The sequence below is a fragment of the Falco punctatus genome (assembly GCF_963210335.1).
Source record: "Falco punctatus genome assembly, chromosome: 3".
Classification (NCBI taxonomy): domain Eukaryota; kingdom Metazoa; phylum Chordata; class Aves; order Falconiformes; family Falconidae; genus Falco; species Falco punctatus.
In genome coordinates this window covers 116,242,111-116,267,406 of record NC_137582.1, presented here as the reverse complement: position 1 = coordinate 116,267,406, position 25,296 = coordinate 116,242,111, and the positions used below count along the sequence as shown (strand labels likewise).

General features: G+C 47.7%; 3 protein-coding genes across 10 annotated transcripts; 1 reads left to right on the top strand and 2 right to left on the bottom strand.

The window, feature by feature from the left end:
* Positions 1-98: 98 nt before the first annotated feature.
* FUCA1 (alpha-L-fucosidase 1) lies at positions 99-5,538 on the bottom strand. The gene is made up of 8 exons (XM_080379856.1): positions 4,958-5,538; positions 4,072-4,206; positions 3,711-3,848; positions 2,934-3,039; positions 2,317-2,517; positions 1,913-2,103; positions 1,013-1,112; positions 99-350 (listed from the first exon to the last, which is right to left on the bottom strand). The coding sequence occupies exons 1-8, from the start codon at positions 5,362-5,364 to the stop codon at positions 210-212; spliced, it is 1,419 nt and encodes a 472-aa protein (XP_080235982.1). The 5' UTR covers positions 5,365-5,538; the 3' UTR covers positions 99-209.
* A 948-nt stretch (positions 5,539-6,486) lies between these two features.
* On the bottom strand, positions 6,487-15,770 carry CNR2 (cannabinoid receptor 2). Of its 7 annotated transcripts, none has more exons than XM_080379872.1 (3): positions 13,509-15,770; positions 8,945-9,194; positions 6,487-8,610 (listed from the first exon to the last, which is right to left on the bottom strand). In XM_080379872.1, the coding sequence occupies exon 3, from the start codon at positions 8,541-8,543 to the stop codon at positions 7,494-7,496; it is 1,050 nt and encodes a 349-aa protein (XP_080235998.1). In that variant the 5' UTR covers positions 8,544-8,610; positions 8,945-9,194; positions 13,509-15,770; the 3' UTR covers positions 6,487-7,493. The 7 variants fall into 7 exon arrangements, with proteins under 7 accessions (XP_080235998.1, XP_080235995.1, XP_080235997.1 ...); XM_080379869.1 differs by having other exon boundaries at positions 8,945-9,168; XM_080379871.1 differs by lacking the exon at positions 13,509-15,770 and adding an exon at positions 13,252-13,499.
* A 141-nt stretch (positions 15,771-15,911) lies between these two features.
* Positions 15,912-24,169, top strand: PNRC2 (proline rich nuclear receptor coactivator 2). Of its 2 annotated transcripts, none has more exons than XM_080379886.1 (3): positions 15,912-16,054; positions 21,784-21,988; positions 22,708-24,169. In XM_080379886.1, the coding sequence occupies exon 3, from the start codon at positions 22,726-22,728 to the stop codon at positions 23,146-23,148; it is 423 nt and encodes a 140-aa protein (XP_080236012.1). In that variant the 5' UTR covers positions 15,912-16,054; positions 21,784-21,988; positions 22,708-22,725; the 3' UTR covers positions 23,149-24,169. The 2 variants fall into 2 exon arrangements, with proteins under 2 accessions (XP_080236012.1, XP_080236011.1); XM_080379885.1 differs by lacking the exon at positions 15,912-16,054 and adding an exon at positions 20,570-20,734.
* Positions 24,170-25,296: the final 1,127 nt, after the last annotated feature.

The following is a 25,296-nucleotide window of genomic DNA, read 5'->3' as shown; positions in this document are numbered from 1 at the left end:
AAAGGATGTCCCTACTTCCCACTGCTGAGTGGAGAGGTCAGTGCTTTGCTGTCAAACAAGATCCACTGATACACAGATTGCTCTACAGGCAACAGGGATTAGAAGATTCTCTTAAGAGAAAAACATTTATTCAACAATAAATGAAAAATCCTTTTAGATTCAATTTAAAAGAAAGGCAGAGGGAGATTGCTGCTTTTATCCCGCAGCTGTTACTTCACACCCTCAAGCTTGACAGTCCAGCCAGACTGAGGGGGCAGAGGAGATGGAAGCATGTAGGGCAAAGTTATGAGCAGTCCTTTACCTGAGGACTTCTGCCACTTCAGAGTCCCTGCAAAACCCAACATCGTCACCTGCAGAGGAGGCCAGGGGAAATGCTCAGTTGCAGCTCACATGGGTATTTCCCATTTGAACACCCAAAACACATCTGCAGTCCCCATACAGCATTTCCCACGCATTCAAAGCAGTCCCACACATTTCCACCCATCACTCAGTGCACATGCGGGATGTTTTGGGGTCAAACATTTGACTGTAGTTTGTTGTTTGTTTTTGTTTTTTTTACAGAGAAGACTTTACCTCTGTTTGTTTAGAGCAAAGGGCATTCCAGCATTTGCGTCACGATGACATTTACAATTAGTGGGTCAGTGTACCTGATTTGAATTTGAGATGCAATGCCAGTGATCCCTTCTATGTGTCAGGCTTGTTATTTACTTCACCCCCCTGTGTCACCAAGATCAAAAACTCCAGGGGAGAAGTGTCTCTACGTCAGACTGTGAGTCTGTCCTGGCAAGTCCTACCCAATGTTCTGTGTTAACAGTGAGCTAAAGCTTGGAGAATAACCTGGGAGGCTGCAAGGATCTGGAGGGAGGCCAGAGCACCCCAGAACGAGAAGTACAGGATGACAACTTCCACACTCTCCCCAGTTTCCACGTGAAGTCAGGCTGGACCTTCCCAGCCCACATGTGCCCAAAATGGGCTCTCAGAGTGCATTATGGTTTTTTTCCAAGTTCCTTACTTGTGTGGCTGGGGATGGAACAGGCGAGGACAGCTCCAAAACATTGTCCTGAGGCCAGATCAGAAAGATGGCATAGACAACTGGTCCCTTAGAAGTGTACCTAAGAGAGCAAAAGTTCAGCAAGGTGAAGAGCCCCATACGAGAGAGAACCAGACATGAGCTTGACCCTTTCAGACAACATAACACCAGCTTGCCTACTGTCACCTCACAGGGTTACCTACTTTACCCTCATTCCAAAATCTGTCACTTTGGACCCACTGCTCAGCCAGTCAGAGCTGGCTGATGAAACCCAAACAAAGTCCATGCATGCTTCCTAAAAGTAAGTGCCATTTGCCGATCTGTTCTTGCCTCAGCTTGTGGCCAACAGAGTGGATATGCTGCCTTATCCTGAGCGTTGCTCCGCATTTCTAGACTGAACACACTTGGGCATGCTTGAGGAAAAGAAAATAACTCCGTTTTGTAGCAGTTTGTGGCTCTTGACTCGCTATGCCCTCCTCAGACAGTAACAGTTGGGTAACAGTGATTAGTACTATTATATAACAGATTAAAACCAAATATCGCTACATTTACAAACTGTATGTGTTTAGATAAACTACATTTGTGCAATTTAAATAGTCCTGACAGCAGAAGCATGGAAATTTTTTTAATGGAAGAGTTGGTGCTCTTCCAAGTCAAGCAAGACGAATGAAGCCCTAATTTTTATTCTCTTCTTTCAAGCAAGACATTCCTTAGATAACCCCCTGGGGCAGTAACTGAGCACTCCAGTTGCAGGATACTACCTAAACACCATCTGCACCTGATGGCAACACTTCAGAGTGCAGCAAATTTAAGAATAAATAATAAAGAAATGTTAGCTCTGAAAGTCTCAGCCCAGGTGGTACTGAGCAACAGAGTCCTTACCAGACTGTGTCTGTGCTGTTCTCCATCTGTACTCTCCATGGCTTTGATTCATAAATTGCCTCCCCATTAGTGTCCAGCCACCTCCCAAGGGCCAGAAGTCTTTCTTGGAAGATGGGAACGATCACTCCTTCTTTTGTAGGCCCCACATTGAGAAGGTAGTTGCCTCCAAAACTCACAGTCTGCACTAGCTCCTGTGACAGATAAACCAAGGTAACAAGTTGAATTATCTCCTCTTCTGACAATGAAGAAACCTGAGGAGGGCTTTGTCCTCATCGACTGCTCCTTTAACTCCAGCCTGACTGTATGAAACACACGACAGCTCCTTTGGCAAGTAGAAGGGTGAAGGAAACCCCTAATTCTCAGTAATTCCCCCACACCTGTTATTTTAATTTCAGATTTCTTACCTCAATGATACTTGCTTCATCCATTAACTCAGCAACGTTCATGTTGCTTCGATAGCCCCAGGAAAGCTTGTCAATGGAGGAGCACATCTCCCACTTGTGAGCTAGCAGGGTCCTGGGCTGGTATTTGTCAGCGCAATTGTAGTAGCCTCCATGATGGCAAGAGCAGTTATTACACCAACGATCATTAACAACAACAATGTCCTGGAAAAAGAAACTCAGCTCAGTACGGAGAATGTTTTGTCTTGGACTTTTCAGCTTGCATTCATCCCTCGTAAATTAGCAAAGGCATCTAAGTTAGGAGGTAAGCACCTGAAACCCTCTATGTAATCAACAGAAAGAGAGAGAGGATCCTCCAGAGAAGGCTGAATCCCTCTCTGGGAGAACCTCTCTCTGTTCACTCAGGTACAAGTTGAGGCAACAAGGTTCCTGGCCTCTGAGCCTCCCACAAGTCTTCACATAGGAGCACAGTGTAGGCTGCTTATTTTTTGTGAAAGAGTAAAACACATTCGGCATCTGTCAAGCAGGTTTCTGATTTGATCACATTCGTATCTCACTGCTGCTACAGCTTCCATACCCATAAAATGCTGGTGGCGATGAGGAATAGCTGAAAGCAATACCTTGACAGGACTATCGTTATAAAGCCAGGCAAGGAAAGAGGTAGAATTCCAGTAGGACTCCGGAGCTTCCCAGTCTCCATCCGACCAAATCAAATCTGGTTTATATCTAACAAAGAGATTAATGTTATTTCAAAATGGCATATTTTCTCCTTACCACTGGAAGGAAGCACTGTGTTTCTTGTTTCTGGAGTCTAGCTTCACTTCCTCTTTGTATTGCCTGACACTGCCAGGAGGTTTACGCTATCACTTTCTGCCTCAGACAAAGCTTTAAATGAGGTTCTTGCAGCAGCAAAGAAAACGTGTTGATCACAGCTCAAGGGAGGATGCAATTATTCCGAAACCCAGAAGTTTGCATCTCAAAGGCAATTAGGAGACACATTCTTGACCTGGGACAACAGCCATGTGTGTCCAAGCCTCATGTTTTTGTCAAGAAGGGGAAGCAAGGCAAGGATGTAAATTCACAGTGAGATTGCTTTTCACTGGTACTAAATACTAAGCAGCTTGCTCCACTTTCAAAGCCACCCTGCACAAAGGCAGTATTAAAGGGAATTGCTCCTGCATGGAAAATTTGTCCCTACCTTGTTCTAAAAATTAGACTGCCTACAGGACAAATGTGAATGACTTTTCTAATTACTGCAGATCATTACCCGTAAGTAAAAAGATTTGCCTTGGCGAAAAGTAACATGTCACCTCTCTTCCCTGCATCCACGTTGCATCTTTCTCTACAGTAGTAAAAGGAGGAAATGTTCTTGGTTCCTAACTGGTTGCAGCTCTTACTTTAAGACAAGATCATAAAGTTCTGGCATGGTCTTCTTTAAAACAAAGTTCTGGGTCTTGAAGCCACTTTCTTTGTCAGCTAGATAGAGTGGATTGAACCACTCTAACAGAGAGTGATACAGGCCATAGCGTATGTTGCTGAAAGACAGAAAACACAGAGGAAAGAGTTAGGCTGGCAGTAGGGGATAAGAACCAGTGGCAGATTAGATTATTGGCATTATTACTGCACACAAGATTTCATGACTTTGCAAGCACTACTTTTTTCATATTAAACTTATCGTTTTCCGCTGTTTGTCAAGAACAGCCAGAAGAATTCAGTGCACACAGGTGAAAGGGATAGCACTGTTTGGCAGCAACATACCTCTCCTTGAGGGCTTGTCCCAGCTCCCCTACAAGATCTCGGTGGGGCCCAGTATCCAGAGAATTCCAGTTCCAGGACACAGGTGACCCCCAGTTGGTAAAGCCTTCATGATGCTTTGTGGTCAGTACCACATACCTGAGGGGAAAAAAAGTACTCTGTCAGGATGACAACGGAACTGCCTAAGATACTCCCCAGCCTCACTGGCAAACCCAGTCACCAAAAAGCAAGGGACTGAATAACCATGCTGTGAGGAGCCCTCTCTCATTACCCTTTAAATTTAGAGGCAACTACAACAATAATGGAGGTTTTTAATGGAATTTAATGCATGAAAAGAATGAACAGTAGAGACTTGGGAAGTAGCAAGGCCTGTCATCTCCTCAGCACTCTGGGCATGACCCCTCAGGGATCTCCCACACTGCTCAGGGACCCCCCCAGTCCCTCAAGGATCACCAGACTTGGCCCTTCCATCATCACAAGCCCCCTGCATCCTCTTGGGGACCCTGGCACAGCCCCCCCATCCTCTCCAGACCTTTCTATCCCCTCAGGGACCCCCAGACATGGCTCCCCCATCTGGTTGGTGATCAGGGACACCCATCCCCGCACAGATCCCCAGAGGTAACTCCCCCATCCCCTCAGGGACCCTCCATCCCCTCAGAGACCCCAGACCCACCCCTCATCCCCTCAGGGACCCTCCGTCCCCTCAGGGACCTCAGCCCCGTCCCTCATCCCCTCAGGGCCCCAGACCCATCCCTCATCCCCTCAGGGACCCTCCATCCCCTCAGGGACCTCAGCCCCATCCCTCATCCCCTCAGGGACCCTCCATCCCCTCAGGGACCCCAGACCCACCCCTCATCCCCTCGGGGACCCCAACCACCCCAGCCAGCACCTGGCACCAGCCCGCTGGAAGAGCTGGGCCCACTCACGGGGCTGGAAGTCGTGGGCAGTGAAGTGAGGCGCGAAGTCCGCGTAGGTGGTGTCGGGCGGGTACCGGCGCCGCACGAAGCCCTCATAGTCCGCGCGGTGCTCGCCCTGCCAGTGCCACCAGAACCACTCGGAGCCCCAGGCCGGGACGGAGAACACCCCCCAGTGCACAAACACCCCCACCTTGGCCTGGTCGAACCAGGCCGGCAGCGGCCTCGCGTCCAGGCTGGCCCAGTCCGGGCGGTAGCGCGGCGCGGCCACCGCCGGCCCCAGCGCCGCCGCCAGCCACAGCAGCCCGCCCGCCGCCATGCTGCCGCCTGACGTCACACGGCCGCCGCCATGGCTACCGAGGCCGCTGCGAGGCGCCGCCATGGCTGCCGGGAGAACCCGGTTCGAGGCTGTGGTCCGCCTAGCAGCGGGGCTGGCGTCCCTCTTCCTCCCCCCTTCCCTCTCTGCCAGCCCGGCCCTGCCCAGCTAAGGCCACTTGTGCGCCTCTTCCTGTGGTCTGAGCCTCGGTGTTCATCCCAGCAGAGAGCCCTTGGGGTCAGCCCCATGGCAGAGCAGCCTCCATGGAAACCCTCTGGCCCTCCTGTGCAGCCAGGTCTGACGGTCTCTGAGGGGATGAGGGCTGGGTCTGGGGGTCCCTGAGGGGACAGAGGGTCCCTGAGGGGATGAGGGGTACGTCTGGAGTCCCTGAGGGGATGGAGGGCCCCTGAGAGGGTGAGGGATGGGTCTGGGGCTCCCTGAGGGGATGGAGGGTCCCTGAGGGGACGGAGGGTCCCTGAGGGGATGAGGGGTGGGTCTAGGGGTCCTTGAGGGGATGAGGGATGGGTTTGGGGTCCCTGAGGGGATGGGGGAGTTACCTCTGGGGATCTGTGCGGGGATGGGTGTCCCTGATCACCAACCAGATGGGGGAGCCATGTCTGGGGGTCCCTGAGGGGATAGAAAGGTCTGGAGAGGATGGGGGGGCTGTGCCAGGGTCCCCAAGAGGATGCAGGGGGCTTGTGATGATGGAAGGGCCAAGTCTGGTGATCCTTGAGGGACTGGGGGGGTCCCTGAGCAGTGCGGGAGATCCCTGAGGGGTCATGCCCAGAGTGCTGAGGAGATGACAGGTCTTGCTACTTCCCAAGTCTCTACTGTTCATTCTTTTCATGCATTAAATTCCATTAAAAACCTCCATTATTGTTGTAGTTGCCTCTACAGGCATGTAAGGGTCAGATGCATTCCCTGGGGAAACAGGGCAGAGTCCAAGGGCCTCGTGGCCATGCCCTGGGCCAGGCTCATCCGCTCTGGAGCCCTGCTGCTCACCAGGACGCTGGTGAGGGGCCCTGTCCTGTTCTGCTCTCCTTGCAGGTTTTGCAGCTAAAGGCGCTGCTTTTGTGCAATTTGCAAAAAAGTCTATTGAGTTCCTCATGCTCAGAGCATCTGCCCAGCTTGGACTTAAGCTTATTGCCTGAAGGAGTTTGTGCCCCAGTGGTTAATGGAAGAAAAGGCTAAAAAATGGCTTTGTTTAATCACAATAACATCCAACAAATGCTTGTATGGCACAGGTTAGCTTTCTGTAAATTTGCTGAAAAAAAACATGCTGCATGCAGGTTCCTGTCCGCCTCGGAATCCTTAACTATGGCAGAGTCCATAAACGAGAGTGAGACCGTTTCACTTTTCCATAAAGAATTAACAACTAAAATGAACACAATTCTAAGTGCCGTGAGACACAATTAACCAGGACCATCTGCAAGCAAATCCAGAGAAACCATGTGCACGTTTCCCAGCAAAGGCTGAGGTGCCTCCTGCTGCTGCCGGTCCTGCTCCTGCATGATGCAGCAAGGCATTCACTGCCAGCGGGAGCTTGTCATGATTTGATGTTGTTCTCTGCCACCTTTGCCAGGACCTGAAGACCTTTTGTCACTGTGCTGCTAATACATAACACCCTGGGATGGCATTCAAGTGTGGTATAAATAGATGTACCTCTGCTATGTACCGATGTGCTATTAGCACTTTGCTGACGGTGCTTGCACAATTATGCCCATGCCTGATTAAGGGGTTTAGAGAGAGTTATGTGATACCTGGGGATTTCTAGAGAACCTGAAGGTCTGTGGAGTGTTTTACTTGAGGTTAGCTATATTGTGTGGAGTGTAAGGAAAACACCACTGAATGTAAGAAAAACGGATTAGGAGGTTACTTGTGGACAGGTGGGAGGCCAGGCAGGAGGAGTTGTCATAAAATATTAGCATTTGCTGTTCTGGGGTATGGTGTTTTCCGCTGCCTCATGGCTGGCACACTGACGTGGCACCAGTATCTCTGCAACTTGGGGACCAGCCGCCTGTGTAAGTCTGCACACTTTATGTCCCAGTGTCTAAGAATAACATCAGCAGGAACTGGCTCCATGACAGGCATCAGATCTCTCATCTCCCAGGATCTCCACATGAAGAGAAAAGAAAAAGAAAAGTAATTCAGACAGTTTCTGCCAGCCTGAGTGCAGGCTTTCCAGGGCTGCCTCCCTATGTTACATGTGTGTCCTCACAGACAGTCTCTATCACGGAGGACTTGTGGGTGCTCTCTGCTTCTGGGCTTTCCTCAGAGGCCTTCAACTGCCTCCTGAACTGAGAAAAGACTCTCCTCAGGGAGGAATATAGCTCCTTGCTCCGCAGGGCATAAATAATGGGGTTCACCATGGAATTGAGCAGGCAGAGGGTGCTGCAGAAGGCAAACACTTTGCGCAGGTGATTGCTCAGACTGGCAAAGATGCTGTAGATCATGAGAACAAGGACTGGAGACCAGCACAGCACGAGGACAGTCAGCACTATGACAAGGGTCCTGGCCAGCATGACATCCATCCTCATCCTGGTGTTTTGCTTTCCTGCCTGCGCTTGGTGCTTCTCCATGTAGGCTACATGGTGGCGAGCCCTCCATAGCACATGTACATAGGCGTAGATGATGCACCCCAGCAGGACCATGATGAAGCAGATCCAGCTCGACAGATAGTTGTCATCCACAAACGGGAACAGCTTGGAGCAGGTTGAATTGAGTGTGCAGCAGTTCCAGCCCAGGAGAGGCAGGGAAGCAATGGCTGCACATGTCACCCAGAGCACCCCCAGGGCTATCCACGCTCTCTTCCTGGTCATGAGGAGCTTGTATTCGGAGGGCCGGGTAATGCAGATGTAACGGTCCAGGGCTGTCAGCAACAAGCTGCTCAGGGAGGCAGAGAAGGATGTGTTGACCCCTCCCAGCTGCAGCAGGAACATTTCTTTAGAGAAATCAGTTTCATTAAAAACATGGAAGTTAACAAAACTGCAGACGAAGATGATGCTGGCCAGGATGTCAGCCAAGGCCAGGCTGCTGATAAAGAGGTAGGAAGGCTTTCTTCTGGTCCCGGGGGAGGAGAAGATCAAGTACAGCACCAGAGAGTTCTCAGAAATGCACAGTGTCCCAAAGAGGCCGCACAGCGTGGCAATGCTTATCTTCTGCGCTTGTGTGCTGAGGACCATGAAGCACTCCATAGTGTTCACACTGCATTTGGAGGTGTTTTCATGACTCTTACAAATATCCATTGTAATTAACGGGAGCTAGGAGCTTGCAGAGGGTCTTTCTGCTTCCTTCTGTGCTTCTTCAGATGCTCTGAAAAAGACCACGGTGACTAGGACTTAGAGGAGCACAAGGAATAAATTGAACCCACTCAGACACACGCCTCCCTTTAGAGGGAGGCTAGTGAAAGGCAAATAGCCCCGGGAGACCTACTTTCAGGTCCACAGCCCAAATGCTGGAGCCAGATTCCACCCTTTCCCAGCAGAGATCCAGGCTTTGTCCCACCGGTGACTTAGCTGAGACCTGTTTGTCACAGCCTATGGGTACCACATCCGTAGTCCCTACCACGTCTCTCTTGGGCTGTTTCCTCACCACAAGAGGGAAGCAGCAACGCTGAGAATTGTACGAGTCCTGGGCCAGCTCTTACCAATCCTCCAAGATGCACTGCTCAGGGCTAGCAGCGATGGAAGGGACTGTGGATGGTTACACTGTGCCGTGGCTGGAAACAGGCCCTGGAGAACAGCCTGTCCGAGTGAGGCTGCCCCAGGAGATGGCTAGGATGGAGGACGAGGGATATTGCACTGCCAGGGACTCGGTGCAGTTCATCTGGGAACACAAAGTGCACTTTGAAGCATTTACTCTTCACCAAAGCTGTTTGAACACATAAAATGACAAGACTGTTATATTTAAGCTTGCCTGATGCAGTTTTGTAAAGCTCAGCCTCATCAAAGTTGCGTTTCTCCTCACATAATCCCTGTGTTATGAATCAGTCAGTCCCATGGTCAGAGTGATTAAAAATTGTGTTTAACATCAATATTAGAGTGCAGGTTGGACATTTGGACATAAAAATGCAGACATACAGGAGTTAGACCACCTGAATCTAAGAGCCCTGGTCCATGCTCAGGATTGGGTCAATTCTATCAATACTTTTAGCTTCAGCAGAGATGTGATAGAGGGAAATACTTTATTTTCCCTAGGCAGATGTTGAATTGCTTGGTGCACTCTGTGGCAGCAAAGTTGTGTTTTTCCTTTACACTTCTGCAGCTCAATGCATTTAAATCCCTTCATCTTCATTACCCTGATGAGCTTGTCCTTCAGATGTTATTTTTCTCTCATTCTGGCTCTTGATTGCATTTGTGCTTTAAACCAAATGTACTTTCACTGAGGGCTCAGTTGCGTTGTGTTGCCTCATGTAACAGTGGGAACAAGGTCATCTTGGACCAGATTACAGAGAGCAGATGAAGGGGTGGTTGTCAGATACACTAAAGCTGCCTTATTAGCCAAGGGATGCTGTGTCCCTGCTGCCATGCGCTGACAGGTTGTACTGCCCTGCTGCACAAGCCCATGGGACAGGACTCCCCTTCCCAAAAGCATCCACCTGGCGTCAAGTATCCAGGATCCCACATCCAGGCAATGGGACCATGAATCCCCACTGCTTGAGGAAATCACTGAGCTGACAGCCTTCCCTTTTCCCCAAAACAAACAAGTCACCGTCCCTCCCTCCCCTCAGGTCTCTTTTGAAAGAGGAAATGTCCAAAGCGTGCAAGCCACAGCAGACAGGACGCGTGACAGCTACAGCTACCCGGGGAGCAGAGCAAGTGCCCAGGCAGTGCAGGGGCTGAGCTGCTGCACTGCTGGGCTCCAGGCACATGTAGCTGACCATCTGCAGTTTCTCTGTTTTTTGAAATTCAGCAAAAGCAATGGCTGTTTTTAGAGGGAACAATAGCCAGCAGTGACCAACATGCTAGAAGCCTCTGTCTGCAACACCTTAGCAGTGGCATGCGTTTTATATTTGTCTTTGTTACTTCTTTCCTCACTGATTCCCACAGCCCCTGACACTTATCATTATTTTGGTGTTTTGCAGTAGTTGCAAAACACACCTGAGCACTTGAGGTGTTGCCCAGGAGGTCATGGAGAAGAGCCTGAGCCCCACGCTTTGCTCCTGCCTGCCCATTAGGCATTTGGTGCATATCATGGACAGAGCAGTTCAACCCTGATTCGGATTTCGTGGCATATCACACTGGAGGAGTCCTGGACTTTGGGCTGCAATGTGGCTCAGCATTGCAGCAATCCTCTCTCCTCTTACATCAGGCTCTGGCGTGGGGTAATCACGCAGGGCCGGAGGTGTTGCACTTTAATCTCAGTGCTCTTGTTTCCTGCAGCTCTTCACAGAAACACTACAAGGGCAGCAGTAATTACTAACTGCTGTTATTAAATCTAACAACATTTTCTCCCTCCAGAGAGAGATGGATTTAATGGACAGGTGGACTTGGATGTATCTCAGGGCTCACCAGGGGCCACCAGGGCAGCAACTGCCTCCTTGAGTATCCGAACCTCCCCAGCCAAAACTCCAGTATCCAAACCAAGACATCTCTTAATTAAGCAGACTCCAGTATCACCTTGACATCTGTTAATTGCAGCCAGTATTCCCAGGACCATCTTAAATTTCAGTATCTGCAGTTGTACAATGTCTAAGAAACATACTTAGGAGCTTAGGCAGTGTACTGAACACTAGGCAAGAGACTGAAGGCCAGCAAAATAATATCCCTCATGTTTTGTTTCTTGGGGAGAAAATTTGGTTGTAATGGCAAAATAACTCCAGCACTGACTGTTCTGGTACAGGTCTCTCCATTAAGCTGACATGATTCAGATAAGCCCTCAGGTTCAAAATACTGTGCTGGGCTCATAGCAGTCAGCCAGCCCAGACCTTCTTTTCCCGTATCTGTTGTGTCTCAGGCTGAATGTCAAGGACAAATCTCTGCAGTTTTGACTGAGTGCCCCCAAAATTTCCTGTCAGCTCCTGAGTCTGTGAGAGAAAGGACGGGGCTTTGCTCCAGCACAAGATTTCTTTGTAGGCTCCAGAGCATGAAAACAGGGCCAAAAAGTGTGAAAACAGGGCCAAAAGCCCCTCTCCTTGCACTGCCTGTCGTTTCCCCCCCCCCCCCCCCTTTTTTTTTTTCTTTTGGCCATAAGGCTGCTTTTTCCTGCCCAAGGGACATTTTCCTCTTGTCAGATGGGCTCCTGGATTCAACCATTTGTTTGTTCACGCCTCCTGCTTCCTGCAGGCTTCAGCTCCTGGGAAACAAGCCAGCCCATATCTGGATCCCGAGGGAGAGCTGATCTGTGGCATCCTCCATGGGGCAAGTACCACTTCCAGGGTGAAGCCCCCTTCTGAGGGGCAGCATCTCCATCTCCCTGGGAATTACAGCCCTGGGCATGGCTGTGCATCTCCACCACAACCAGCCCAACAAGGCCAGAGAGTCCCTGCCTGATGGGCTGACATTTCAGCTCAGCAAGAAAGCATGAAGCAGCTTCTCACCCTCCTTTAGAGCTGGAGGGGCTATGGCACAGAAAAACTGATCCTGTGGAAGCCACAGGAGCCAGGCGGGGATTTCCTGGGCCTCTGCACAGGCTTAACTCTCCTCCCAGCACAGCAAAATGTCTCCAGCCAGCAGGATCTCCCAGGGTGGGGAATATTCTGCCAAAATAAAGCAATGGAAACCTCATCTCTTGCAGTGAAGACCTCATCTCTTGCAATGGAGAACCCCCCCCCAGACAGCGCCAATAACAATAGCAGAGCCCCAGGAGGCAGCAAATGGAGTCAACACACTGAACGAACAAGAAGCCCAGCTGTTAGGAACAAAATGCAGGTAAGACGTTTGGGAATGCAGTATATTTCTGATACATCCTCACTGATTGCAAAGTCTGCCCAGAAGCCGCAGAGAAACCTTCCTCTCGTTAAATCTGCTTGGGAACCCACTCACTTCAGCCTAATAACTCCACTGGCACTGGTAGAAATTAAATCTACAAGCAAAAAAGTCCTTTTCCATTCCAGTGGATTGCTGTGATTGATTTCAGCTGATTGATTTCAGCTGTCAGACCTACACTGACTTGCATGCAGCAGCACCGTTTCTGATATTACTTGGGATGGTTTCTGCATTTACAGAGACATCTCAGAATCCTTGTGATTAATAAGTTAACATACAGGTTGCTTAGATAATGTAAAATTAAATTTTCCTGCTGCAATCAAACAGTGCAACGTGCCTCCAGCACTCTGAAAGTGCTGTGGCCTTGAATATTTCATATCCAGAATTTCTGAGAGATTTCACCTTTACAAGAAAATAAAATGTCTTAAGTGATCACCTAATATGAATACACGAAGTGATTTATGCAAAAATTGTCATCCTTGGACATTTCATTTGCTGAAAAAGCAAAATATCTTTTGCTTTACAAATATTTTAGTTTGTATATGATTTCTTGGTTTAGTTGCAGAAGTTTTCCCATTATTTTGGAAACAACTGTTCATCCTGGGTTTTCTCTCTGACCATATTAAATAATGCCGAGTGGAGTTACCTCCCTGATGCAAGAACTGTGTGGCATAAGTGGCATGCTGAAGATGATATGCTTTATTTCTTTTCAGAGTCCTGTTTTTGTCCATGTGTGACTGCTCGGGATCACAGCGTTTGAAGCACAGGGTGCGGTGAGTGCAAAGCAGCACTGTGAATGCCCATTCAGGTACAAAGCATGGCGAAACAGAGCTTCTCTCACTCCACCAAAAGCACCACACACGCAGTCATAATAAACACTGGCTCGTGCAGAACGTTCAGCCTGAGAAACTCAGTATCACACTCATCTTTGCAAGACATTTGGTAATACCTCTGATATATCCAATGTTAATATTTCCTAAAATCAGCTGTAAAGAGTTAGTCTGCAGTCTGCTATTCAAACACTTACCTTTTGTGTTCTTGTTAAGCAAGCATTAATCCTAAAAAGCAATTTTCGCACCCTTAGCTAGACATTGCATTGCAGTTTATCATGAATAACAGCGTGGAACTCCCCGTGACAAACCCCGTGCAGTGGGGTCTCCCCAGACTGCCTGCGTGCATGTCAGCACTGTGGTACTTGTGTCAGCACTCAAAGGCACGATGTGTTTTACTGAAAGAAAAAGGATCCTTGGCTGCAGGATCGGTTAGCAAACACAAACCACTCACCTCCTCTCGCTCATGTTGTAGGCTGGGGATGCTTGGGGACTTCTCATCCCTCCAGCTCTCAGGGTAGTTGGTGCAGCTGCAGAAGGCGACGGCTTCCTTCTCACATCACTTTTGGTTTCAGCTGGGTTTCTTGTACCATTCTGGTTTATTCCCCTGGGCTGAAAATCCATCAGTGCAAATCCTTCTTCTGGTTTCTTGTTCTCTTTTGCATTCTTTCAGTGAATGTGTGTCAGGTTTTCTTTCCTTCCCTTCCCAACTTCCCCTCTAGGTCTTGTGTTCTGCTTCTGACTGCCAGTACCACATCTCACAACCACCCTAACCCTCCACCTCGCTGAAATAATTTGCTCATTTCCTCTGATCCCTCCATGTACCTGCAGTGTTTGAGGTATGAGACGTTCAGGGTCTTTTCCTGATTTCTCTGGGGAAGTGGAAGAGGAGGGGAAGGAAAAGAGCTAGAAGCTGGACATGGAAAAATCTGGATATACATAGCTGTGTGCAGGTCTAAGGGCAAGCTCAGAAATCTGCCGTCTGCTTGCCAGCCCCATTAGCAGCAAGAACCCCTGCTCATTGTGCTCCTGAAAGTAGGCAAGCCACTTCTTTGTACACAAATGTGCTCTGCTAATGCTGGAAGAGTAGGTGATTTTCCTTCTGCAAGTGGAAGAGGAAGGAAATGGCTTAAGGTCTTAAATTACACAATCACACCCCTGTGGTCATGGTGGACCCAGAGCTGCAGAGGCTGAGGTCTCTGCTCTAAGCTATCCTTCCTCACAGGTAACCACTTCTCCCCCTCAGCTTGGCAGCAGCAGCCTGTAGGTGGTTATTTGCAGGTTGTGCTGTTGCTGCTGGAAAGCAGGGACAGCTGCTGGGTGACACCAGAGCACCTGTTTGCCCATTACTCCAGGCTCCATGTCAATGGGTAGAGCCAAGCTGGCCCAAAATCCCAAAGGAATTAGCCACGTTATAATTGGGTAAAGACCATGCAACCTGTAGCGGGGAGCACATGCTGCGCTGGCTGCAAAGGGGAGACCGTGCTCCTTAGGCCCTGGGTACAACCTGCCCTGCCATCCTACAGAGCGGCTGCAACCTTCTGCAGCCCCATCCACCTGTCTTCTCCCAAGCAGGAACTCAACCTTCCCTCCTGCTTGGGTCCCAGTTCCCACCATTCGGTGGCTCCTTGATGGCTTTGAATAGCAGCTACATCTGCTGCTCTCCAAATCTTTCCTTCACGTATTTCCCCTCTACCATTTGTGGCCCAGGAGTTTCCCTGCAGCTGCTGGCGCTCAGCTGTGCGCCTGTGTTCAGCTAGGCTCGGCTGCCCTCTCCAGGGGAGCGTACAGCACTCATGGGGACATCGGCCTGCGAGCGCTTAGGAAAGCGGTAGAATTGAGAACCCAGCGCTTCCTCTTGGCCCCTGGCCAGGAAAACGGGGTTCCCCAGCGCACCCGGGTGCTCAGGCACGGCTGTGACTGGGGAACGATCTGACCCTTTCGATGTTGCTCAGGGCTGGGTGGTTTTGAAAGCCCCTCTCTGGATCTCATGTGTGGAAACCAAAACAAAGATGAAAGGCATCACAGAGTATTCTATAAGCAAAAGAGGCAGGTTATCAGCAGTCTAACATTAAAGATATTATTAAAAATAACAGCTTCCATTTCAGTTCCCATGAACTGTCAAATTTTCCTTTGCTAGACCAAATATGAGACTGTAAAAAGCAGTAAACCCCAGAAAGATACTTTATACTATTCCCTGCTCTGTCACAGCTTCACACCTAGCAGGATCCTGTGAAATACAGACCCAAGTTTCCCCCATCTGGAAAGAGAGCTGTTCTATCAAAGGAGTGTGTGTTGTTAAGAAAAAAAAACCAACATTACTACTGCAGCATAACTATAAACTTGTAATTTTATTTCTGGACTCTCTTTTATAGCAAAAATTGTCCTGCTAGGTAAAAGAAAACCATTAAAGGCTGACTTCTGTAATGTAAGTGCTATTTGTTCCCCTCTAGCTTGGATTTTTTTCCCTTAGCATCAGCTGCAGCTAACACAACTGTTAATAGCCCTGCTTTGGAAAAAACCCTGTACCCAGGGTCAACATCTGAGATTAACAGTCAGTCAGCTCCATGTTCCCACAAAGGTTGTGTTCTGCTTTTGTCTTTTTGCCTGCTAGCCCTGAGCAGAAGTACAGTCTGCTGTACTTCATAACTACTAGGAACTAAAGGAGCACCATCACTGAAAGAGAGCTTTAAGAGGTGGCCAGGTGGGCTTTAAATGGCCTGTCTCGCAGCTGGGTGGAGTTGCCTGCATTCCATGCACCTGATTTTACGGTATTTAAGCCAGAACCATAATTAGGTACAAATAAACTGGAAGGAAGTAGGTAGGAAGTGATGTTGGTTTTTGCTGAGCTCTTCAGAACAGTCTTAGCAGCAGTTTGTATTTCTTGTTTTGCTGTCATTAGCTGTACCAGAGCTTTCAAAGTGTGTGAGGCTGAGCAGAACTGGCAAGTAGAGGAGGTGACCCTGGAAGAAGGGATGCTTTCCTGCAGGCCTCGTGCAGGTACTAGCTCTGGCTGCGGAGGCAGCTGGCTGGTAGGCACCACATCTTACTGGGGTGCGGGATGGGCTGGGGCTGCGTCTAGGTGAGCTGCTAGCTCTGGTGCTGAGCATGCTGTGGGAAAACTCAACAAAAAGCTGCGCAGGCAATGGGAAAAAGGGCTCATGAGCTTGGTTTTGCTCAGTAGTAGTGTCTTTGTCTCCAGAGCAGCAGAGAACGATCCCTGGGGCTGCTGTTAAGAAGTGTTGATGAGGCACTTAGTCACCAGCACTTGCAGAAAGTGTAGCTTGTCTTGTATTTCTCTTTGGTGTTTGTTGGGGTTGAAGTTGAAAACTGAGTGGCCCAGATGGGGCTGAGGGTGGAGGCATTGCTCATGTTGATAAGGATGAATCAGAGAGCTAATTGTGACTTTATACCTCACTCATAGAGGAAATACTCAGAAAAAACCAGACATGCTGTCCGGTATAGCATAGCTCATGAAGCAAAGCAGGGCTTGTCTCATGAATTTGCCCTCTGCCCCTGAAAGGCAGTGCCTGTGTCCTGGGCGAGCTGTCCTGCTGGAGAACCACCTCTGCTTGCTCCTGTGTAGTGAGGTGTGTTGAGGGTGGAAATGTTTTTCCTGCTGATAGGATATGAACCAGGCATATTGATTTAAATGGGCTGAAGGTTACTGCAGGCTTTTGTGACTCGGTGCTGGTGTGGATTTGCACACGGAACTGCTGAGAAAAACCTACAGGGTGTGACTAGGAGTCATCCCTGGATGTGCCTTTATTTACAAAGTTCCAGCATCAGCTGCAATGAAGCTGCCTCCGTAAAAGCCTTTTAAACTCCCCTGTGCCATAAGGCTCGGGGCTTGGGTAACAGCTCTTAAGTGAGCTGTGCGTCTGTCCATGCTGTTTGCACTCTTGGTGCTGAGTTTGTTGTGTTCTGTGTATATGTATATATACAAATCTGCATGCTGCTGTCATGCAAAGGAGGTGTGTTCTTGGGAGACACTCCTGAGCATGTAACCTGTTTCAGCAGTGCAGAGGAGACTTTGGTTCTGGAGGTGATGCAACTTGGTAGACATTGGATTAATTTGTATCTACTGCTTATATAGCAACTATCTTTAGATATCCTGCTTCTTTATTTAACAACAAACTTATAAGGAGCTTTAAGAAATTAAAGTACATAGTTTTATTGTGTTGCTGGGGTGCTTGCCTTGTACTTCTCTATTTCCTTTGGAGAGATTTAAATATCCACCTAGTAGATCGCTGCTATAGATTTCCTGAGCTTTATTTGATTGAGAAACAGGGGTCTTCTGCCAAACAGAATAAATGATATTCTAAATGTTACTGTATACTTAATACTTTTGTGTAGATTTCTAAAAAAATACAAACTCAGCACATTTCCTACATGAGGAAAACTTAAGATTGTTACCCTGTTTGGTTAATGTTTGGCTCAGAAATGTCCAACTAGTTTCAAGCATGTCATGGGACTCTTAGTAACCCCAAGGTGTTTACTTTGTATGGCTCTAAAAACCATACACCACCGGAAGCTTGTCACCTGTGGAATAAAACTGGGGCAATGGTTTGCTATTGACTTGGCAAATGATTCATCTGTGCTGCTTATTTCCTGCAGCATCCATCAGTGGGTAGTTCCACTGAAATGCTCTGGCGTGAATATGTGCATGCTTAGATCCATCTCGATCACAGCTGGAAGCATTTCTGTTTGGGGCTAATGAAGCTCTGGGGGCTGTCTTCACTGGAGCTTCTGTGCAAATTGCTAGTTGTTGCAATGCCAGCGCAGATGGAACTGCTTCCCTGGGCTGGTATTAACATTTGCTGTGAGAGGGAGTGGAGATACTGAGGGAAAAATAATAGTGGCTAGGGAAAACCTTGATGTTGTCACTGTGGCAGCAGTGGTGGAGGGCTGATAGGAGGATCTGAGTAATGTAGATCCTACTGAAGAAACTGGCTCCCTGGGAACATGAGGAAAGTCGGTAGTTACTGCAATCTGCCTGGGATTACCTGAAGGAAGCAGAATAATCCAGACTGAGCAGACACTTTCACAATAGAAGAACCACGTATAATAGGTTGTAGGAGCACATAACAAAGGTGTAGTGGAGCTGAGGTCACTGAGTCTGTGTTGCCATGTGGCAGCACACAGCAAAGTCAGGCGTAGAGATACTGCCCTGTTCAAGCAGCATGTTTGAGGTCACTACCTCTTGGACCTTGTCTTTAGCAGATGGAGGGCTGCATGGCATCAGTGGCGGGCATGAGCTGCTCTTGGAGGCAGCTCTCATCTTGTTGCAGCTTAGTCAGTCTGCCCATGAGTTACTGAGGTGAATGTAGCAGCATAGGCTTTGGAACAAGAAGTCTTGTGTTGAGGCCGTTGAAGAAAAGAAAGGGGCTTTAAAAATCATTATTTGAGGGAGTTAAGTAGCTTCTCTTGAAGGGATCTCGGAACCTGATGATAAGGGATCAAGACCAAACCCTGGGACCAAGTCTGTACTGTGTCTCCAGGACATGGCAGGCATTTGAGAGCTTCTGTACGTGTTAGGGATACTGTAGCTCTGGGAATCTCTTTCTTCCACTGCAGGAGAGGAAACCTGCCCAAGGTTTTAGCAACTGAACTGTGAAGGATGGGTAGCTTTTTCTTTACTTGCAAGCTGGGCATTGTGGTGTCTTGGATATTCTGGACTGCCTGCTCTTTTGATCTTAAAAAGTAACTTTTGCATTCCTGCTTGAACTCTGACACAATTTACTGTAGTATTCAACTGGCTTCCTGGTGTGTTTCAGTCGAACAGTTTCTGCACAAGTACAGGATTGCTTTATCACTGACATTTCCTGTTCCCTTCTGGCTAAATGTGTCAGCCTGACCCTAAAACTAATTCTGAAAGACAAGATGTTTTTTGAAATAGCTAAAAGATAGCGAGGGAAAACTGCCAGACCTTGTGTCATCCTTGATCTCAACTGAAAAGTACATGGCTGTTCTGCTCCCCAGACAAGAGAGCACATTTGCAGCCAGTAAAATGCTATTTCTAAATCTTAGGGACATGTCCTGACTTTAAAAACATCTACACACAGAGGTGAGACAATGTTTTAGCAGATATAAAGACACTAAAGATAGAATCAAAGCAAAAGTTTGCTGATTTGCATTATAGGAGAGCTGTTTGAGATAATCAGTGGAATTTCAAGGCTGAAGTGTTTGGTTACAGCAGATACTGCTGCCTTCTAAATGAAAGCTCCTAAAAGGATCTTAGCCGTAACTCTGTGCCAAGAAATACAGAGCAAAGGGAGGAAAACAAATTAATCTCAGCTTTGTTTGTGAAACATACAATAAGGAACATGAACAAAGGTCTGGGTTTGGTTATGTCAGTACATCTTGTACATTAAAACAGATCATGTATTTTTTTTCAGTAACACTGCATAATGAAATACAAACTTCTTAAAGATGCAGCTTTTCTTTGGAGTACTTATCTCTGTCCTGTTATTGCCTGAAGACCCCATGATGGGTCAAAGCCCTGTAATACTAGCTGCTGGTCGGTAAGAAACCAGCTCTTTTTAAAAATGGTTTACAGATAAAGGAGGAAAGCGTAATTCTGCTCTGAATGCTCATGCATTGCTTTTAAGTGGTACCCCCGTCCCGTCCCGTCCCGTCCCCCCCGTCCTGGTGTTTAAACTGAATTAGTTGTTTTCTATTTTCTTTTGTGGTTTTGTCCTTAATGCCGTGTACAGTGCTTGACTGGCCCCTCCGTGGTGGGCAGGGAGCTCTCGAATGTACAGGTTTATGTGTATGTAATTTTCGTTCAGCCTGTACATGGTAAAGGCTAAATCTCGTGGGTTTCGGTGTAAACGAACCCTTGAGGAAAAATTTAAAGAGTATGTGGCTCTCCACACAAACAGCAGCCGGCGCCGGGGGCTCTGCTTTGGCACCCCTTCACACAAACAGCAGTTCAAGCCTTTGGAAGCTTTTTCCCTTCACGCATTTCCCTACGTTTTGACATTAAAAATATTTCTAAATTATTTTTAATTACTTACATTTGAAAAAATCGATTAAATAAATGGAGGTGCGGGCCTGAGGCACCCCAGCCGCTCCCTGTGGCGATGTGGAAGCTGAGGGGATGTCTGCGGGGCTGGGCTTTGCTCTTTGTGCGCTGTTCAGACCCTCTTCCAGACGGAGCGATGGAAGGGGAATTTTTGTTCATTATTTTACCTCTAAAGCACCAGGCGGCCCCTCACCTTTTGTTGCTCTAGCTCCCGAGCGAGGGGGAGGGGGGGGGGCGCTGGCCCGGGGCCCTCAGGCCGCTGCCGCCTCGCTCCCGAGCTGCTCTGCGCTGAGGCGATTCAAACGGCGGCCTCGCCCGCCCGCCCGCCGCGGCCAGTCTGCCCCGGGCCCGCCCGGCAACAGGCGGGGCTTGGCTCCCATTGGCGGAGGGAGTAGGCAGCGCCCTCCTATTGGCTATAGCGGGGTGGCCTGGGCAAGGGGGGAGGAGGATGGGGGTGTTATATGGCGTAGAGAAGCGGCCGCCATTTTGTGTGGGAGATAGGGGGGCAGCCGTGGGACTTGGCGGAGCTGTTTGGGCTGAGTTTTGCTGGGGGGGGGGGGTGTCGGAGAGTGACGGCGGAGCTGCGGGGTCGGTTCCTAAAGGCCCGTGTGTGTGTGTCTGTGCTTGTGGGAGAACGAGACGGACAGAAGTCGGTAAGGGAGGAGCGGTGCGGGAAGGGCCGGGCGCTGCCGCCGCCATGTTGTGCTCGCCGGGCTGCTCCATTGTTGGGGAAACGGGGCCGGGGGTGCCCGGCGCCCCGCGGGGTCAGGCGGGGCGAGGGGCCGGGCTGTGTAGGTGAAAGAAGGGAAGAAGTTTGAAGCCGAACAGCTGGAGCTCTGGCAAGAGCCGGGCCTGTGAGGGCCGCTGCCGCGGGAGCAAGGAGCAGCTTTGGATTGGGCTCCTGGCGTTACCTCGGCCCTTCGTTTTCAGTCGCAACAAGGCGAAAGCTGGAAATGAAGATGAGCGGCTTCTCCTGGAGCTTTTGGGGAGAGATGGACTGGGGGTGCTGGTGGCTCTGCAGGGTGACACGTCCATTACGGGGAGGTGAACAGATAGGAGCGCTTTAAGATTAAAGTCTTAAAAGATTTAAGGAGAGGATGAGCCACGGGCGAGTTAATAAGGAATTACTTTGCTAAGGAAGGTGGAAAAAACCCTCAGCTGGCAGAATAGAGGTGGAGCTGTGTTGCAGTGGCCGGAGGAGGGTTTTGGGGTGCGGTTGGTTTCGCTGGGGGCAGTTTGTGTGCCCAGGAGCTCCCCTGGCCTGCCCCGCAGATCGGGGGGAGGGGGGGGGGGGCACTTTTCAGGGAGGGTTTCTTTGTGCTCAAGAGGGATGCGGTGAAGCTCTAGTTTCCCAAGATTTCATCCCGAAGTATTTTCCATTGTATTTTCTCCCTCCCCCCCCGCCTTTAAAAAAAAAAAGGATCTTGCTTGCCTGTTAAAATACTAAGGTGTATATAGAGAGCATGATAAAAACGCTGTTCTTTCTGAAATGCTAAGTATGATAGTGAAGTTTAGAGAGTAAGATAAATACTGCTGCGTGGTTTTTGTTTTTTACGTTTGAAGAATCATGTCATCTTCAACAAAAGAGACACAAGTGACTTTATGAATTCTTTGAATTATTTCAGCTTTTTCTTCCTCCCCAAATTTGGAAGGGAAAGTTGTTTCCTTAACCTGAATTCAAACTTCATTCTCATTTATGCAGTGGGACTACTCCCTTGGAGCTTCTGTGCCGAGAATCCGATGTTGGCCTCGGCTACCTGGCTGAATACAGCAGATCAGCCCATGAAAACTTCTATTCCTAGCCAAAGGAAGGAGTCCAGCAAAAGACAACACCTACTTTTTCAGGCTTGGAAGCAAGAAAGGGGGCAAGAGTTGGAGAGTGTGGAATCTGAGAAGACAACAGAAAGGTAAATGGGGGTGGGAGAGGAATGGTGGACTGTAGGAGAGTCAGCGTGAAGGTGCCAGCTACTGTGTGATGGTATCTTTGGAAGTTCATTTACAAGCAGCTGCTTTCCCTTTGAGGCTGTTTTCGCCTTGGGTTTATCAGAATAATTTTGGACTTTACCAGAAAGACTGGGGAGTGTAACAGTGCAACCTTTACCCAGATCTTCAGGTGTAAAAAGCACGGTTTAAATGTCTTCAGGATTAAGTACTAACACCTTAAAATTTGGCACTGTATTGTGCAAACAACACGTCTTTCACATTCTTCCAGTAACACCTTTTGTTGAGGAGAAAGAAGTGGTGTGCTTAGTAGTTGGGCTGCCTGGAGGACCAGTGTTTTCAAAACTAGGTGGACAGAGCTGTGACTGTTAAGGGGGCTGCGGTACAGTTGCTGAAGGATGGACTGGTGTATGACGTGCTGGTCATAAGCCGCTGTAGTCGGTGATTTCCTGCTCGGAAGATACACTGCATTATAATTCAGTTCTCATGAGTGTCAGCTGAGTTCTTGGGTATTAATGAAGCGGCTTCCAGTAAAGGAGAAAATAATGCTACTTTCAATTGATACAAGTTTTGGTTAGATTGATTTCAGTCCCCTTATTTAGAACCTAAACATTCTCTGAAATGTTTTCTGCCAAAATAAAATAGTAAATGCAAACTCCACCGACTATTCCCCCTGTTTTTACAGGTGACGTTTAAGTTGAAGATGGGTGGTGGAGAAAGATTCAACATTCCAGTTCCCCAGTCTAGAAATACCACCAAGAACCATCAACAACTTAAAAACAGGCAGAAGAATAAAGACCAGACTTCGCAGATGAAGACCTATATGAAGAAAGAAAGAGGACATGGATGCAACTCATCATCTGGTGCATGGCAGGCCATGCAAAAAGGGGGAAAGAACAATGTTCATTTTGCCAATAATCAAAATTGGAGTCCTACTTTATCGAATCGCAGCTTGTTTTTCACACCTCAAACTAATCAGAACTATGCTGGAGCAAAATTTAGTGAGCCACCCTCACCAAGTGTTCTTCCTAAGCCACCAAGCCACTGGGTACCTGTTTCTTTTAAACCTTCTGATAGAGAAATAATGACATTTCAGCTTAAAACATTACTTAAAGTCCAGGGTTGAGATGTAACTTTCCACATTTTTAAAGTTATTTAAATTTACAGGGTTTCAAATTTGAGAACTCATTCCTAACTGCATATGCCCAGCTGTACCGAACTAGATGTTCTTGCTGCACATAGTCACTTGGTAGAGAAGGGCGTGGAAGTTTACATTCCCCTACTGTTTTACCTCAAAAGTTGTGTGCTGGGTTCACTCCACTGTGAATTAAGTATTTTCCTCTATAATCGACCTAATCAAATGCTGAACAGTCTCCATATACTGTATTTATTTTAAGAGTAAATGGGGCTGTCTCCTAAAATTGAAATTGTGACTACTTTTTGGAATGGTGTTAGAAAGCCAGCTTTTACCTAACTTAATGCGGCATTAACTGGAAAAAAACACCGCACTGAAGGCTTTAGTCAGGTACATTGCTGCTTTTCAAACTTGTGTAAAATTTGCTAGTTAAATAAAAAGCAGAGGAGACTTCCACCTTAGGCACTTAAGTTAAAACATTATCGTCTTATTTATACCTGTGAGCTTTATTTGGCACTCCTGAATTGGTGGAAAAGCCTGTGACCAAACCTGAGGTGTAGGAAATACGCTGGTGTGTGTTCTTCAAAGGATGAAGAACACGTCAGGCAAATTGTAACGACCTCTAGCAAATCGGACTGTGCCAACTAATGACAGTGCATTGCCAGGTGACTGCCAAAAAACTTAATTCCGATTGCACTGATGAGTTCTAAAATGCATTTTTTTATTTATATATATATTTTAAATTGTGAAAAAGGTGGAGTAGTTAGTAACTTAGACTGGTCTTAAATTGGTTACCCTGTAATAATTATTTGAAGTTATGGTAGCTTGTGGCAGGTATTAAAATGTTCTCATAGGGAAGACAGAGCCATGTATATAAATGTAAAACTTTGTAGCATATGTAAATTTATGCTGGGCTTTCCTGCACAGAAATATTTTTAGTACGAAACTGCTGAATGTAAGATGACCATGTTGAATACATGGCCAGATTAAAAAATATTTTGTTAAAAAAAAAGACACTTGTGGCTGTGCCCTTGCACTTAACATACAGTGAATATGCACATTTTGGTTGTGAGCTCATTTTTTAAAGTAAACTCAGTGAAAGAGGCTTATTTGGAATTTTTTTAATAAAATTAAAAAAACACAAAAAAGTGCTGCTCAAGGTAAAGATACTCATGTTTGGAATATGTAGGAGAGGTGTGTATGAAATGATGAAAAAAAACACTTTAAGGTGTTCAAAATTGAATTGGGCGTTTCACAAGAAATGCAAATGGTAGAGGTTGGGTGCTGGAGTAGAAACCCAAGTATTGGAACAAGTTTTGTGTTTCTAAACTGAATCAATGCTGCAATGTTACTTTGTCCCAGTATTTGCTAAAATGTGTCAACTTTGGGATGGGGAGGGGGCGGTTGCCAGCAGGCACCTTCTGGCCTGTCTCAGTTCTGAACTGCAGTGACAGAATCAAGGTTATTTTGAAACGTGGGAACGACTGGAAGTGCTTTAACTCGGGATGGGCAGTTTGCAGATCACGGAATGTTGAGATGTCTTTCTGTACCTTCAAAATGCATTGGCAGCTGGTTGAATGTTTACAAATCTATTGCTATTGGCGGTCTTTAAACTTGTATTTTTGCAACCTAGACCTTACCAGTGTGTGAGCTGTATCCCAGTTACAATTATGTAGACTCAACTTCAAATTGTCAATTACTAGTGGCATTTGTACAAATTGGAAACAAAATTTCAATAAACTAAACTTTTCACCCCCTAAAAGCATCTATTTATTTGAAGATGGTAACAGGCAGGTGGCTTTTTACAGTATTTTGACAGCTCAAGGTTTTCTGTGAGGCTTTTGAGTGTTGAAGGTATTTATCCTTAAGCAGCAGGAAACTCTACCATTATTTTTATTTTTATCTGGCAGGAAGGGGCAGGCTGAGCATCACAAGTTGGGAATCACAACAAAGGAGGTTTCTTGAACTACAGCCCTCGCGCTCGCACCCTGCCAGGGCCTTGTGAACATGGGGCTCGAAAATTCACACTAAGGTCACTCACAAAACCCACCCCAGCCTGCCTGTGGGACAAGCTCTAGTCTGAGTAGGTGCAACTTTAAGCTTGTCAGAGGAGTTGGGCGCTGGCTCTGCCCTGGGTGC